We start from the raw sequence: 13121 nt of genomic DNA, 5'->3' as shown, positions 1-13121 counted from the left end.
CAAGGAAGCTGTGAACCCGTAAACCCCTCTGAGCTGTTTAGTACTTTGCACAGTTCCACACTTAATGGTTTGCAAATGTGCACACGCCACTCTGGCAGATTAGTTTGCCTGTATATAAGTTTTGCAAGGGTTGCTTGTTTTGGCTACTTGTCTCCATGTGATTTTTGTACTTGGGCCAATCCAGCTGCCAACCTCAGGGTCATGTGTGGCGCAGCCAAGGGGTTCACTTTGCTGTAAAGGTACAGCAGAATTCAATGAACCTACGGTCCATCCAGCAATCAAGGGCAATGCCTTTCACCGGGAGAGAGAAAGAAGTCTTTTGCCAAGAGCCGCCCCGCATTGGGAATCCATATTTGGAAGATGCTTTGCTTCGGGATTACCTGGAATCGCACCTGCCCACCAAGGTCTGTCCTCTGTTGGTCAGGTATTCTCAGGTTAAGCGTATTCCAGCATTCCTGGTGAGCTTCACAAAAGAGAGGGAGATCTGGAAGTGGGTAGCCACGGGCGGTGGGTTAACAACACGTAGATGGTGGCAGTGCTTCCGAGCAAGTACACAGCAGCACCTCTGTTTGTATATGGATAAGCCAATAAAGAAGCTGGGGTTTCTGGATGTTGGTGGATTCCCATCAGCCGCAGTGAATATGGGCAGTGGAAACGAGAGTCTCCCAGGTCCAGATAAAGCCTACAGGGGTTCAGTCTTTTCCCCAGAATCCTGATAAGCTGTTTACTTTGAAGAAGAGTCCACTGAATTCAATCAGGCACTAATGTGGGAATCTGCTAATGTATGTCTTCTTGATTTGTGCCAGCAAGTTGCATCAGAACTACAGTGACTCTCATGGGATGTTCAAGGTGTTTGAGACATTTAAGAAGTGGTTTCACTATTGCCACCCCTTGTGAGTTTGCAGGGCTGAGCAGGGATTTGAACCCAGGCCTCCGTGGTTCTAGTCTATCACTCCATCCACTACACCAGTGGTCTCCAAACGTTTTGGAACCACGGACCAGCTGGGGGTGAGTGGGCTCCGTGGGGGGCACCTCCATGCTCACAGGTGGATGTGGCACATTTGCAGATGGGCATGCTGCACTCACGTGCATGTGCGGGTGAGAAGGGCGTGCTTGTGGATGAGCGTGGTGCACTCATGGGTGAGTGGGGCATGCACATGCAGACAAGCGTGCCACACCTATCCGTGCATAGATGCAGGGGGGACGGCTGCACTACACCACACTGGCTCTCCACCTATGAGTTACTGGAAAGTTTTTGTTACCCCTCTGGTATGGGATTGAGTTCTGTGCATCTGAGTCCCTAGATCATGTTACTGCTATTAAAGCAAAACAGAAATGAAATCAAGAAGAAAGAGATGGGTAGTAATCAAATGACGTCTCAGGAACAACCTCTAGAACTATTGAAAGGCAATAGACCTACAGTTGACTTGTTCTTGACCAACAAACAGCCCCAATGAAATGGATCAACATTTTATTAATGTGCTAATGATAGAAGCCAATATGGAAAGAAAGTTGAAGTGAGAACAGAGGAGAAGGGAAAAGGAACTACACAGCAGAAGAGGAGATGGGGAAAAGGAACTGCATAGGAATGTGCCTTTATGAATGAACTCGCGTTAGGGTTTGGTCCATGAACGAAGCATTATTTCTCCCTAGAGCCAAACACGGGAGAGCTAGATCTGAGCTCTCCAACATTTATGGATGTCTTCACCTCCTCCTCGAAGGTCTTCCCGTCATGCTAATCTGCAACACATGGGGAAAGTTTGTTAGCTGCTTGTGCAAGAGATTAAACAGTTGATGAAATTGCAATCTCATTCGAAGACTTGGTGCTCGTGGACAGAAAGCCTTCTGAGTTAGCAAAATATTGTGAGACAGGATTTCAAGGAAGCATGAAATGGCCTTAGAGAGTTGTTGTGGACGTCTGTGTGTCTGTAGAGAACTGTGGGACTGAAGTGGTAAATAAAAGTGAGACCTCCTCATCCTTTAACTTTTAATCCCATACAAAGGGTTCTATAGAAAGTGCATTGGAATGGGAACTTCTACTACGATCATTTGGAAGTTCTAGATCCAGTCCACCAACAATTCCTCTGGAGGTGCCTCTGTACATTGAAGCCAGATTTGTATGATTCATCATCCTAAATACAGAGCTCTGTGCCGGATTCCTGCTAGAACATAACCTATGAGAAGAACTAGAACTTCGGCTCTGCTACCCAAGTAGTTCACCCTTTTACAAGGACTTTACAAAGAAGTCAGTCTATGTGAAAGCCAGTTTTGCTGTTGACCCACCTTAGAATGTCACAAATAATATCCTTCCATTGCAGGTCTCTTTGTCACAAGGGAATGTTCAGAATTCGCTTCCTGATCTTTACAAGTTCTAATGACATAATTAATTAAAACTTTAAAAGTAATCCAAATCTTTGAGGTTAATTTATCTGAATTTTAACATAGTCAGAACTTCAGTGGCCAGAATCTTGTTCCTGACACTTATCGCACTAGAGTAGGCCCATTGAATCTACAGTGAGTCAGTTCCTCTGTATGTTCTATTGATTTAAGTGGACCCCCTCTCCTGTGACATTTGAGGCTGAAGTCAGTTACAACTACGAATAGAATCAACAGAGCGTATGGAGGAAGAGCTTCAACGGTCCCTTATTGATTCAATGGGCCTACTCTAGGGCAATTCCTGTGCTGAGGAACAGGATTGTAGCCATCACATAAACAGTGAATTCTAAATTTCTTACAAGAAACAAATTCTACATCTACTGGACAAGATAAATCATGGGAGCCATGCATTCATATTTGACTAGAGCAGGGCTTTTGTTTAGCTGTCTAAGGAAGGTTAAGCAACATTCTTTAGACCCAAATGCCAAGAAAATTAGCTTTTAAGGGAACAATGGGATTCTCACCAGCACATGAGTGGATAATGAATTTGGGAGCTGAGACTGCTTTGAGTCTTTTCAGATCATATGCGTACATATGCAAGAATACCCACACTCTTCATGGAGGAACTACATGTCTGGAGTTTGGTGAAAAAATCCTTTTGAATTACAAATCCCAGAATCCCCCAGCCAGCATGATAAATTCGATAGACATATTGATGGAGCAATTGGTCACGTGACTTCTATTATGTAGTCTAAAGCAGCACAATATGTAGGCAGTTTGAATTCCATGCTGGAAAACCTGTCCTTCAGGAGATCAAGGAGCTTCTAAGATTCTGAGGTGGAGAAAAACTGGCTCCTTTAAGTTAGAGTTTTGGCTTTGACGTAGTTTGGAACTCCACCTGACACATATGCAACATGAGCCCTCCCCAACAGGAATTATTCCATGTTTTCTAAAAGTAGTTGAGAATTTTCAATGGGGAAGAAGTAGCACACTAGCAGATGAAGACGGTTCTGTTCACCCACGTGTCCTGAGCATTGTCCCTGGGATTCCATATTCTCCTTGTGTTACTGGAGAAAGGCACCAAGGTGTGAGATACGAATAGGCATAAATCTTAAATAAAAGTTGTGCAGTCTCCCGGAGCCACATTTGTAACCCTTTAGCTGAGGATATTATGACAGTGTGGAAAAATTCCTTTTTTAGATTACATGTCAGGGAAATCTGGGGGAAGACGGGTGCGTAGTGGCAAGGCTGGTAAAGGTCTCTGGAGCTCCATTCCAAAGAAGTAACATTTCTACTCTCTGCCTTTACTTGGAAGCAAACCCCCCCCCCCAAGAGAAGAGCTTCCTTTTGCGCTGTGTTGTTAATGAGCATGTATGGCTGCGACCCTGTGCAAGAGACTCTCGTAAGATTGCCTAGAAGAGACAAAATGCAGTACACTTCTATCTGGAAACTCTAACAGTTTCCAGATAGAAGTCTAACAGGAACTCTAACAGGCAGGGGTGGATTAAACATTAAGCACAATAAGCACATGCTTAGGGGGCATCAAGGGAAGAGGGGGCACCACAGAAATTTTCCATAGCCAAATTTACCATGGGCCACTTGCTGCAATACTGCAAACAGAGCAGCCATGAAAAAATTACATACAGATATATACAATAATAGCAAGAGCGCTCAGAGAGTGTAGACCTCCACCAAGGGTCATGAAAACAAAAGGGGAAAAATACCCTCCACCCTATAAATGAAAGCAGGGGAAAATTTGTATGCAGTCTGTGGAATTTGTATACAATCTGTACAACTTCGGTAGAAAAGAAACAAAGACACACATACTCGGACAAAAACATAACCTCCTCGGTGGAAGTAAAAATAATATTGATAGCAATGATAGAGGTTAATGATATATATTAATTTTGGAAATACAACAAAATTAGAATCTGGTAAGTTTAACTGCCCCAGGGTCCACGGAGACTCATGTGATCGTTCTTGTGTAACTTCTAAGTCTTCTTCATGCCGGCTGTCCCGTTCATTTGTCCCCTGAGATTGTGCAAGGGTCACTCAGTATCCAGCGTGCCAACAGGCAACAACACACGAGCTAACAGACTTTGCCTCAGCCTCGCAAGTGTCTTCTGCTCTTGTACTTTGGAAGTGGCATTTTCCACTCAAAAAGAGGGACGGATGCTCTGTTATCTGACGGACGTATGCCAACACACCAACATTTCCATTTGATAATTAATTTTTTAAAAAATAAGGGAGTCGAACGACAGCGGGCAAGGAAGGTGGGACCACATGCCAGATGCATACGAAATGAATTGGCTTTGGAGTGCACACTCAATGGTTGTATTGCATGATAAAATGTGGAACATATATATTATCAAGTGGATCACATTAAAAGGTAGCAGTTAGTCCTTGAGATGCCACAGAATCTTTGTCTGTCTGTCTGTTTTGCTTTCATTTTGGTTTGGTTTTGATTCATCTGATAGGCTTTCCTTGAATGGCTTTCCGTTCACAAATGCATTTGCTGCCCAGTTTTGTGGGGGGGGGGGGGGTGGGGGCATTTTTAAAAAGGCCTTTGCATGGTTTTAACAGATTTGCCTCTGCTTTAGGTGCCTGGTTGCCTGGAGGGAGGCCTCCGTAGAGCTGTGACTTTTTCGGACTAAACCACACATCTGGGCCCCCGACCCTGAAAGGCAAGGGAGCGGTGAACCCGTAAACCCCTCTGAGCTGTTTAGTACTTTGCACAGTTCCTCACTTAGTGGTTTGCAAATGTGCACACGCCACTCTGGCAGATTAGTTTGCCTGTATGAAAGTTTTGCAAGGGTTGCTTGTTTTGGCTACTTGTCTGCATGTGATTTTTGTACTTGGGCCAATCCAGCTGCCAACCTCAGGGTCATGTGTAGCACAGCCAAGGGTTCACTTTGCTGTAAAGGTGCGGGCAAAAGTCAACGAACCTACGGTCCATCCAGCAATCAAGGACAATGCCTTTCACCGGGAGAGAGAAAGAAGTCTTTTGCCAAGAGCCGCCCTGCATTGGGAATCCATAATTGGAAGATGCTTTGTTTCGGGATTACCTGGAATCGCACCTGCCCACCAAGGTCTGTCCTCTGTTGGTCAGGTATTCTCAGGTTAAGCACATGCCAGGACTCGGGTGAGCCTCACAAAAGAGGGGGAGATCTGGAAGTGGGTAGCCACAGTTGGTGGGTTAACAACACGTAGATGGTGGCAGTGCTTCCGAGCAAGTACACAGCAGCACCTCTGCTTGTAGATGGATAAGCCAATAATGAAGCTGGGGTTTCTGGATGTTGGTGGATTCCCATCAGCCGCAGAGAATATGGGCAGTGGGAACTAGAGTCTCCCAGATCCAGATAAAGCCTACAGGGGTTCAGTCTTTTCCCCAGAATCCTGATAATCTGCCTACTTTGAAGAAGAGCCCACTGAATTCAATTAAGCACTAATGTGGGAATCTACTACAGTATGTCTTCTTGCTTTGTGCCATCAAGCTGCATCAGAACTACAGTGACTCTCATGGGATGTTCAAGGTGTGTGAGACATTTAAGAAGTGGTTTCACTATTGCTACCCCACGTGAGTTTGCAGGGTTGAGCAAGGATTTGAACCCAGACCTCCTGGGTTCTAGTCTAGCACTCTGTCCAGTAGACCACACTGGCTCTCCTTGTATGAGTTACTGGAAGGTTTTTGCTATTGTTGTTCAGCATTTAGCCTCCTTCCTTAGGTTTCTAGTAGACTAGAATACAAATCTCTGACTAATATATGGACATTTCAAAAACATTCCATGTATTTAGACTGAATTGTAGGTTAATAACAGTACATTCTGAACCTTTATGAAGGATTTTCCAGCAGAAGAGAATGAAGGAGATGTCAGCTGACGAATGTCTGGTCGCTGAAGCTTATGAGAGAAGATACTCAAACTGGAGGTAAAAAAATCTTGACTTTGATTTGCACCTGTAGCTTTACAGATCGTCAGATGTCAAGGAAAGTAGCTCGGACTATTCCCAAATATGCTCAGCACCCTTCAATCCGGATGTTCCTACAGAGAGCTTATCCTGTTGGTTTTTTCCTGCCTGTATTCTAGCTGGCATTTTGAAATTAAGTAAGCCATTGTGTGTCTCCCTCTTTCCACAGTCGCATTTACCAGATTGCCAAGCTGTTCTTATTTGCTCCTTCATCTGGCCTCTTCCCGTGTCCTCTAGCCATGACTGATGGTGCAGCAAAAGTAATTGAAGTGAGACTCCCTTGCTCAGCTGGTAGGTTGCTGTTCATCATCATCATCCTTGAACTAGTTTTACATTTTTCCAAGTTAAACATACTTTAACTGGATAACTGGACAAAGGAATGGAAAATAAAGGAAGGAGAGGGTAGACCAATGATGAAATTGAGGAAATTGTTGAGAAAATAGAGAAAACAGAACTTAGTAAAAATAGGAAGGAGACCATCAGTGTTAAACATGAGATGAATACATGCAAAATATAAAGAACAGCTTTAAAAGAAATGTGGCAAAGAGATTTGGCTAAAGACATTAAGGGAGAAGATTGGAATAAAATGTGGTATTAAAAATTAATGAATAATTGTCCAGGCCCCACCCAGTACCACCCAAGCCACCCTCTTGTTCTTTAGCATACAAAACTTAAATTTAAGGTATAAGAGTCTGCCGTTGCCTCTGTTGAGGGCTTTTTGCTCAACTTTAGAGCAAAACCACTAGTGTATATTGCTCGGCTTCAATAAAATTGTGTTGCTTCACACTGGTCTCCTTTGCTTGCTCTTCCACCAGGGAAGGTCTCTGTTTCAATTGGGTAACATTGGTGCTTGGATCCTGACTGGTCCGAGTTCCACCAGAGGAGAAGGCCTTTGCGGTACCTGCTAGTACAGGTGCGGAGACACAGAAGTTCTCCCCTAGGAACTGCCAGGATTGCTCCAGGTCCCATCAGAAAGGCGTCCAGTTGGCCAAGGCTGCCCTTCTGTGAATGGCCCCAGCCGCTGTATCTACCCTGTTTCCCCCAAAATAAGACAGGGACTTTTATTTATTTATTTATTTATTTATTTATTTATTTATTTATTTATTTATTTATTTATTTATTTATTTATTTATTTATTTATTTATTTATTTATTTATTTATTTATTTATTTATTTATTTATTTATTTATTTATTGGACTTATATACCGCCCCATAGCGCTACAAGCACTCTCCGGGCGGTTTACAATTTTTAATTATACAGGCTACACATTGCCCCCCCAGCAAGCTGGGTACTCATTTTACCGACCTCGGAAGGATGGAAGGCTGAGTCAACCTTGAGCCGGCTACCTGGGATTTGAACCCCAGGTCGTGAGCACAGTTTTAGCTGCAGTACAGCGTTTTAACCACTGCGCCACGAGGCTCTATTAATTTTTGCTCCAAACAAAACGCATTGTGATGTTCACCGTTTGTGTCACCTACGTCTTATGGCCTCACAAAGGCTCCAGTCATGTTTTCCTCTCACTGCCATCAGTGGATTACCTCAATCCACAATATAAATGAAGTTTGTCAAAACACTTGTCTCGTGAATGCAAACAGAATTTATCTATTGAAGTGAAGTAATCACAGAAGTTCTTCCGAAGAACATTGTACACAGGTTTTAGATGACTGTGCTTTGGAGATGAGCGTCTGTCTCTAAAATGGCTTCCAGTAGCTTGGGAACTTCTGAGGTAATCTTTACTGGATGGGGATTCTCTCCTCCTGTTGTCCCACACTTTCCCAACAATTTTTACTTCAGAGGACCTGGGGTTTCTTATCTCACTTATGGAATCTGCATTTTCACCTGCTTCTATTAAATTTCTAGGATTTTTGTCTTTAACTAAGTAACGCAGTTCCCCAGGCAAAATAGAATAAAATAGTTCCAACCCATTCACATTTTTCATTTGTTCTAGAGAATAAGATTCTTCAGGCTTTTTGGTAAGGGCACAAATTTTTCTCTTCAGGTATTCTGCATTGATGTCAAATCTAGTATATACCATTTTTCTATATGCTTCAAAATCTCTAGCCTGTTCCAGAGACATCTGAGAATACAACTCAGCTAAATCTCCATTTATTTGTGCTCTCAAAACTATCATCCTTTCTTCATCCTTAATTTCAAAGTCCCAGCATGCCCTTTTAAATGAAATGAGGGAAGACTCAGGGCGATCACCTCCTCTCATAGGCTCATGCAAATTAGATCATGACTACGAATGGCATGAGTGATGTGGGGAGATCGTCACACACATTAGGGCTTATTTTCAGGGGACGTCTTTTTTTTCATGTACAGCCATCTACATTGATTCAAATATGGACCTGCCATCTTCTTCTGGTTGCTGCCCAATGGTGGAGGCCGGGGTTTCACTCGACTGGGGCTTATTTTGGGGGTAGGGCTTTTATTACGAGCATCCTGAAAAATCATACTAGGGCTTATTTTCAGGTTAGGTCTTATTTTCGGGGAAAGAGGGTATGATGAGGCAGCAAGTACTGGTGATCAGTTAAGCTTTATTGGACTCGGCATACAAAGGAAAGGAAAGGAAATAAAAATAGTGTCTCTGAAGCCCTTTGCAGGATGGGGCCTCTAGCCCCAAGCAGCAAGTCTGGACTTGGTAGCTTTCTATCCTTCCAGTCCTTCCAGGGCTGAGGGACTATTCTGTCCCTGCCCCCCATCTCCAAGGGTTTCACTCCACTCCCCTGGCAGCTCATCTTGGCTGAAAACTCCTGGCTGTTAAACAGTCTTTGCAAGCCACAACCCCCAGCACAGCATCCAGAAAACAGAGGAGGCTGTGCAGCACCAGCTGCCCCCAGGAGCTTCTTTCCTTCAGCTTTCAACTTGCCTTCAGTTGAGCAGACCATCCTCTGGAGATACCAGCCTCTTAGAACCTCCTTTCAGCATCTCCCCTGGCAGACCATTTTCTCTCATCTCCAAAGGTGACAGAAACCTGCAGGCATCCACCTCCTCGCCTTGCTCACTCACCTCTATATCTACTACAATTACAGCTGTTTCTCTGGAGGTGGGTTTAGGGCCTCCACCCTCCTCTGCCTCAGGTGTTTCCTTCAAGGCCAACAACCCTTCGGCCCTTGCTGAGGGGGCCTTCCCATGCTGGCACTTAGCTCCTTCCCTCCAGCTGGCTGTAGCTGGCTCACACCTTCTGAGTTCTGTTTGTTGTTTGTGTCCTTCTATATCCCGCAGTCCTTTGGAGATGCTCCTGCTTTTAAGGAAATCTCTGTTTGTTCTCTTGTCTATTCTCTGCACTTTGATAGTCCTTGGGGGTCCCTAAGCTGCTGGAGGACGTCTATGCTCGACTGACATCACGTGACCCCGGACAATTCTGGACCACTGGCCAATGGATGACTGAACGCAGGGGGGCTCCGATGTTGGTAAGTGTGCCAAAGGAGAGGGGGTTGCACAGCCTTTGCCTTTCAGGTCTTTCCAAAATATAAAATGGCCAAGGCAATGAGGCATGATTTTAGTTGATCCTTACTTATCCCATTCTCTACTTTGTTAGTATAGCAGGCCACTCTCAAGCCTCTACCAATACAGGTCTCCAAGAGTGCTCACTACTATTCTTCACTTGCTGCCACCAACCTATCCTTAGTACTCACAAAGGACAAGTTTTTCTTTCAAACAAATAAAGTGTTTATTGATTTGTACAAAATAAAAAGGGTGACTCACAGGTAATAATAATAATAATAATAATAATAATAATAATAATAATAATAATAATAATAATAATAATAATAATAATAATAATAATAATAATAATAATAATAATAATAATAATAATAATAATAATAATAATAATTGTCATTCTAAGTATATACACAGTATACCCATACAACGAAATTCACAGACACCCAGAGACCAGACACATGCACACACATAACATTCCCCAAACACTCCCCACCCACTAAAAGTCCCCCACTAAAAATACAAACATCTACACCTCAGGCCAAGTAACACAGTCCAACTAATTATTCACTGCTGGTGGTCTTTAAGCTCATCATTAATTGCAATTATAGCTCTAGGATAAAAACTATTTAGAAAACGTGTGGTCCGAGTCTTAATTGTTCTATATCTTCTGCCAGACGGTAACAGTTCAAAAAAGTTATAAGCAGGATGGGAAGAGTCTCTCAGGATGCTGTGTGACTTCCTCAGACAGTGGGATGTGAAGATGTCATCCAGGGTTGGTAGCTGGAGCCCGATGATATTCTGGGCAATTTTAATGGTTCTCTGTAGAGCTTTTTTGTCCACTACAGAGCTACTCCCAAACCATGCCAGAATGCCATAGGTTAGGACACTCTCAATGGTGCTACGATAGTAGGACAGAAGTAAATGCTGTGATAAATTTAACTTCCCGAGTATTCTCAGGAAATACAGCCTCTTCTGTGCCTTCTTTATTAGCATGTTGGCATTTATAGTCCATGAGAGGTCCTCTGAGATGTAAGTACCCAGAAATTTAAAACTACCAACTCTCTCCACTTCCTCACCGTTTATGTGCAGTGGTAAATGTACATTTCTCTTCCTCCTAAAATCAATTATGAGTTCTTTAGTTTTTCTGATGTTAAGTGTGAGATGATTTTCTTTACACCATAGTATCAATCTTTGTACTTCTTTTCTATAAGCAGACTCATTGTTCTTATTTATGAGTCCCACCACTGTCATATCATCCGCAAATTTAATAATTGCATTGGTGTTATATAGTGGGGTGCAATCATGTGTGTACAGGGAATAGAGGAAGGGACTTAGCACGCAGCCCTGGGGAGCTCCTGTACTTAGTACCAGGGTAGAAGAATGGTGGGATCCCATCCTTACTGACTGTGGCCTATCGGTCAGAAAATCCTTTATCCACATGCAGATCTCCTGAGGTAATCCCAGGTTGATCATTTTTAAAAACAACCTATTTGGTAGAATGGTGTTAAAAGCAGAGCTATAATCCACAAACAACAGCCTCGCATAAGTTCCCTGTTGTTCTAAGTGGCTCAGTACAGTATGGAGTACGATGGACACAGCATCATCAGTAGATCTATTTCTCCTGTATGCAAATTGCCATGGATCCAAAGAAGGTGGAAGACTAGCCTTAATGCAATCCAGCACCAATCTCTCAAAACATTTCATAATAACAGATGTTAAAGCTACTGGTCTATAATCATTGGGAGATACCACAGCTGACTGCTTCGGGACTGGCACTATAATAGGTGTCTTCAGGCAAGTGGGGACAGAACACTGCAACAAGGATAGATTGAAAATATCCGTAAAAACTCCAGCTAATTCTGCAGCACAGCCCCTAACAACTCGTCCCATGATTCCATCTGGTCCAGCTTCCTTTCAAATATTAATATTCTGGAAAGCGCGTCTCACATCTGAAATTTGCAGTACTAGTGGTTGTCTGTCGATGGTAGATTCTAGTGATGTATTATGGACAGTAGGTGCTGGAATAATGGTTGTTCCTGTTTCCACCTCAAAACGGCTGAAAAATTGATTTAACTGCTCAGCCAAAAAATCACTGCTGCTACACAGACTGTTTTTGTTACTCTGCCCCGTGATTTGTCGTAGGCCGTGCCATACTTGACGAGTGTCAGAACTCTCAAGGTGTTGCTCAATTCTCTGGCTGTACATAGCTTTGGCATCCCTAATGCCCCTTTTCAGTTTAGCTCTGGCCTCTCTATACTGTAGTTCATCACCAGAATGAAAAGCAGCATTTCTGGCTTTTAATAAAAGGCGCACTTCTCTATTTAGCCAAGGCTTGTTGTTAGAAAACACTCATACTTGTCTTGTGGTAGTAGTAACATCGATGCAGCTTTTGATATAAAACAGTACTGTCGAGGCATAAGTATCAACATTGTCCTCCTCAAACAGTGTCCAATCAGTGCTCCTAAAGCAATCTTGAAGTTGCTCAGTTGCATCCACTGACCACACTTGTATTTCTCTAATTGATGGTCTGATTCTTTTAACAAGGGGTCTGTACGATGGAATCAAAAACAGAGATATATGATCTGACTGTCCCAAGCTAGGCAATGGCTTCGTCTTATATCCATGCATGATGTTACAATATACCTGATCCAAGGTATTTTCCCCTCTAGTGGGACAGTCCACATACTGATAAAAGTTAGGGAGGACGGTCTTTAAATTGGCTTGATTGAAATCACCTGCTACCACCAGCACTCCATCTGGGTAGGCCTGCTGCTGTTTGCTGATAGCAGTTAACAAACAACTCGAAGTTGTGGTTGTGTTAGCATCAGGAGGTATATATATTGCTGTTATTATAACAACATTAAACTCACGAGGCAGGTAAAAGGGGCGGCATTTCACTGCCAAATACTCCAAATCAGGAGAACAGTGAATGTCCATTATTTTAACATCTGTGCTCCAATTATCGTTTGTGTAAACACAAACCCCTCCACCTCTGCTCTTCCCAGATTCAATAGACCTGTCTGCTCGATGTACTCTGCGTCCTTGTAGTTCAATTACCTCCCCTGGGATGGAAGAATCAAGCCATGTCTCTGTAAGGATCATAACGCAACAGTCTCGAATATTTTTCTGCAGGGAGATAGTAAGTTCCAATTCCTCAATCTTGTTGGGTAGAGATCTAACATTTGAGACAAAAAGACTTGGCAATGCAGGCTTGTGAGGATTTTTGCCTAACCTCACTCGTAGACCAGCCCTGCAACCTCTTTTCTGCTTGCATTTTCTCCATGTTCTTTTCTTCCTGAGAGGGAGAGCAGGGGGAGTAAACCCCCGATAT

At 43.2% G+C, this 13121-nt stretch overlaps 1 protein-coding gene across 1 annotated transcript in view; it reads left to right on the top strand.

The window, feature by feature from the left end:
- Positions 1 to 272: 272 nt before the first annotated feature.
- The window catches only part of LOC110070887 (acyl-CoA dehydrogenase family member 11), an 83227-nt gene continuing 70378 nt past the window's right edge, over positions 273 to 13121 (top strand). The window contains exon 1 of the mRNA XM_072983423.2: positions 273 to 404. Coding sequence (XP_072839524.2) covers positions 288 to 404 — 117 coding nt within the window. The 5' untranslated portion in view covers positions 273 to 287. The remainder of the gene's footprint in view (positions 405 to 13121) is intronic.

This window comes from Pogona vitticeps, chromosome 14, assembly GCF_051106095.1.
Source record: "Pogona vitticeps strain Pit_001003342236 chromosome 14, PviZW2.1, whole genome shotgun sequence".
In the NCBI taxonomy this organism is placed as follows: Eukaryota; Metazoa; Chordata; class Lepidosauria; order Squamata; family Agamidae; genus Pogona; species Pogona vitticeps.
This window is presented reverse-complemented; position numbering and strand designations above follow the sequence as displayed.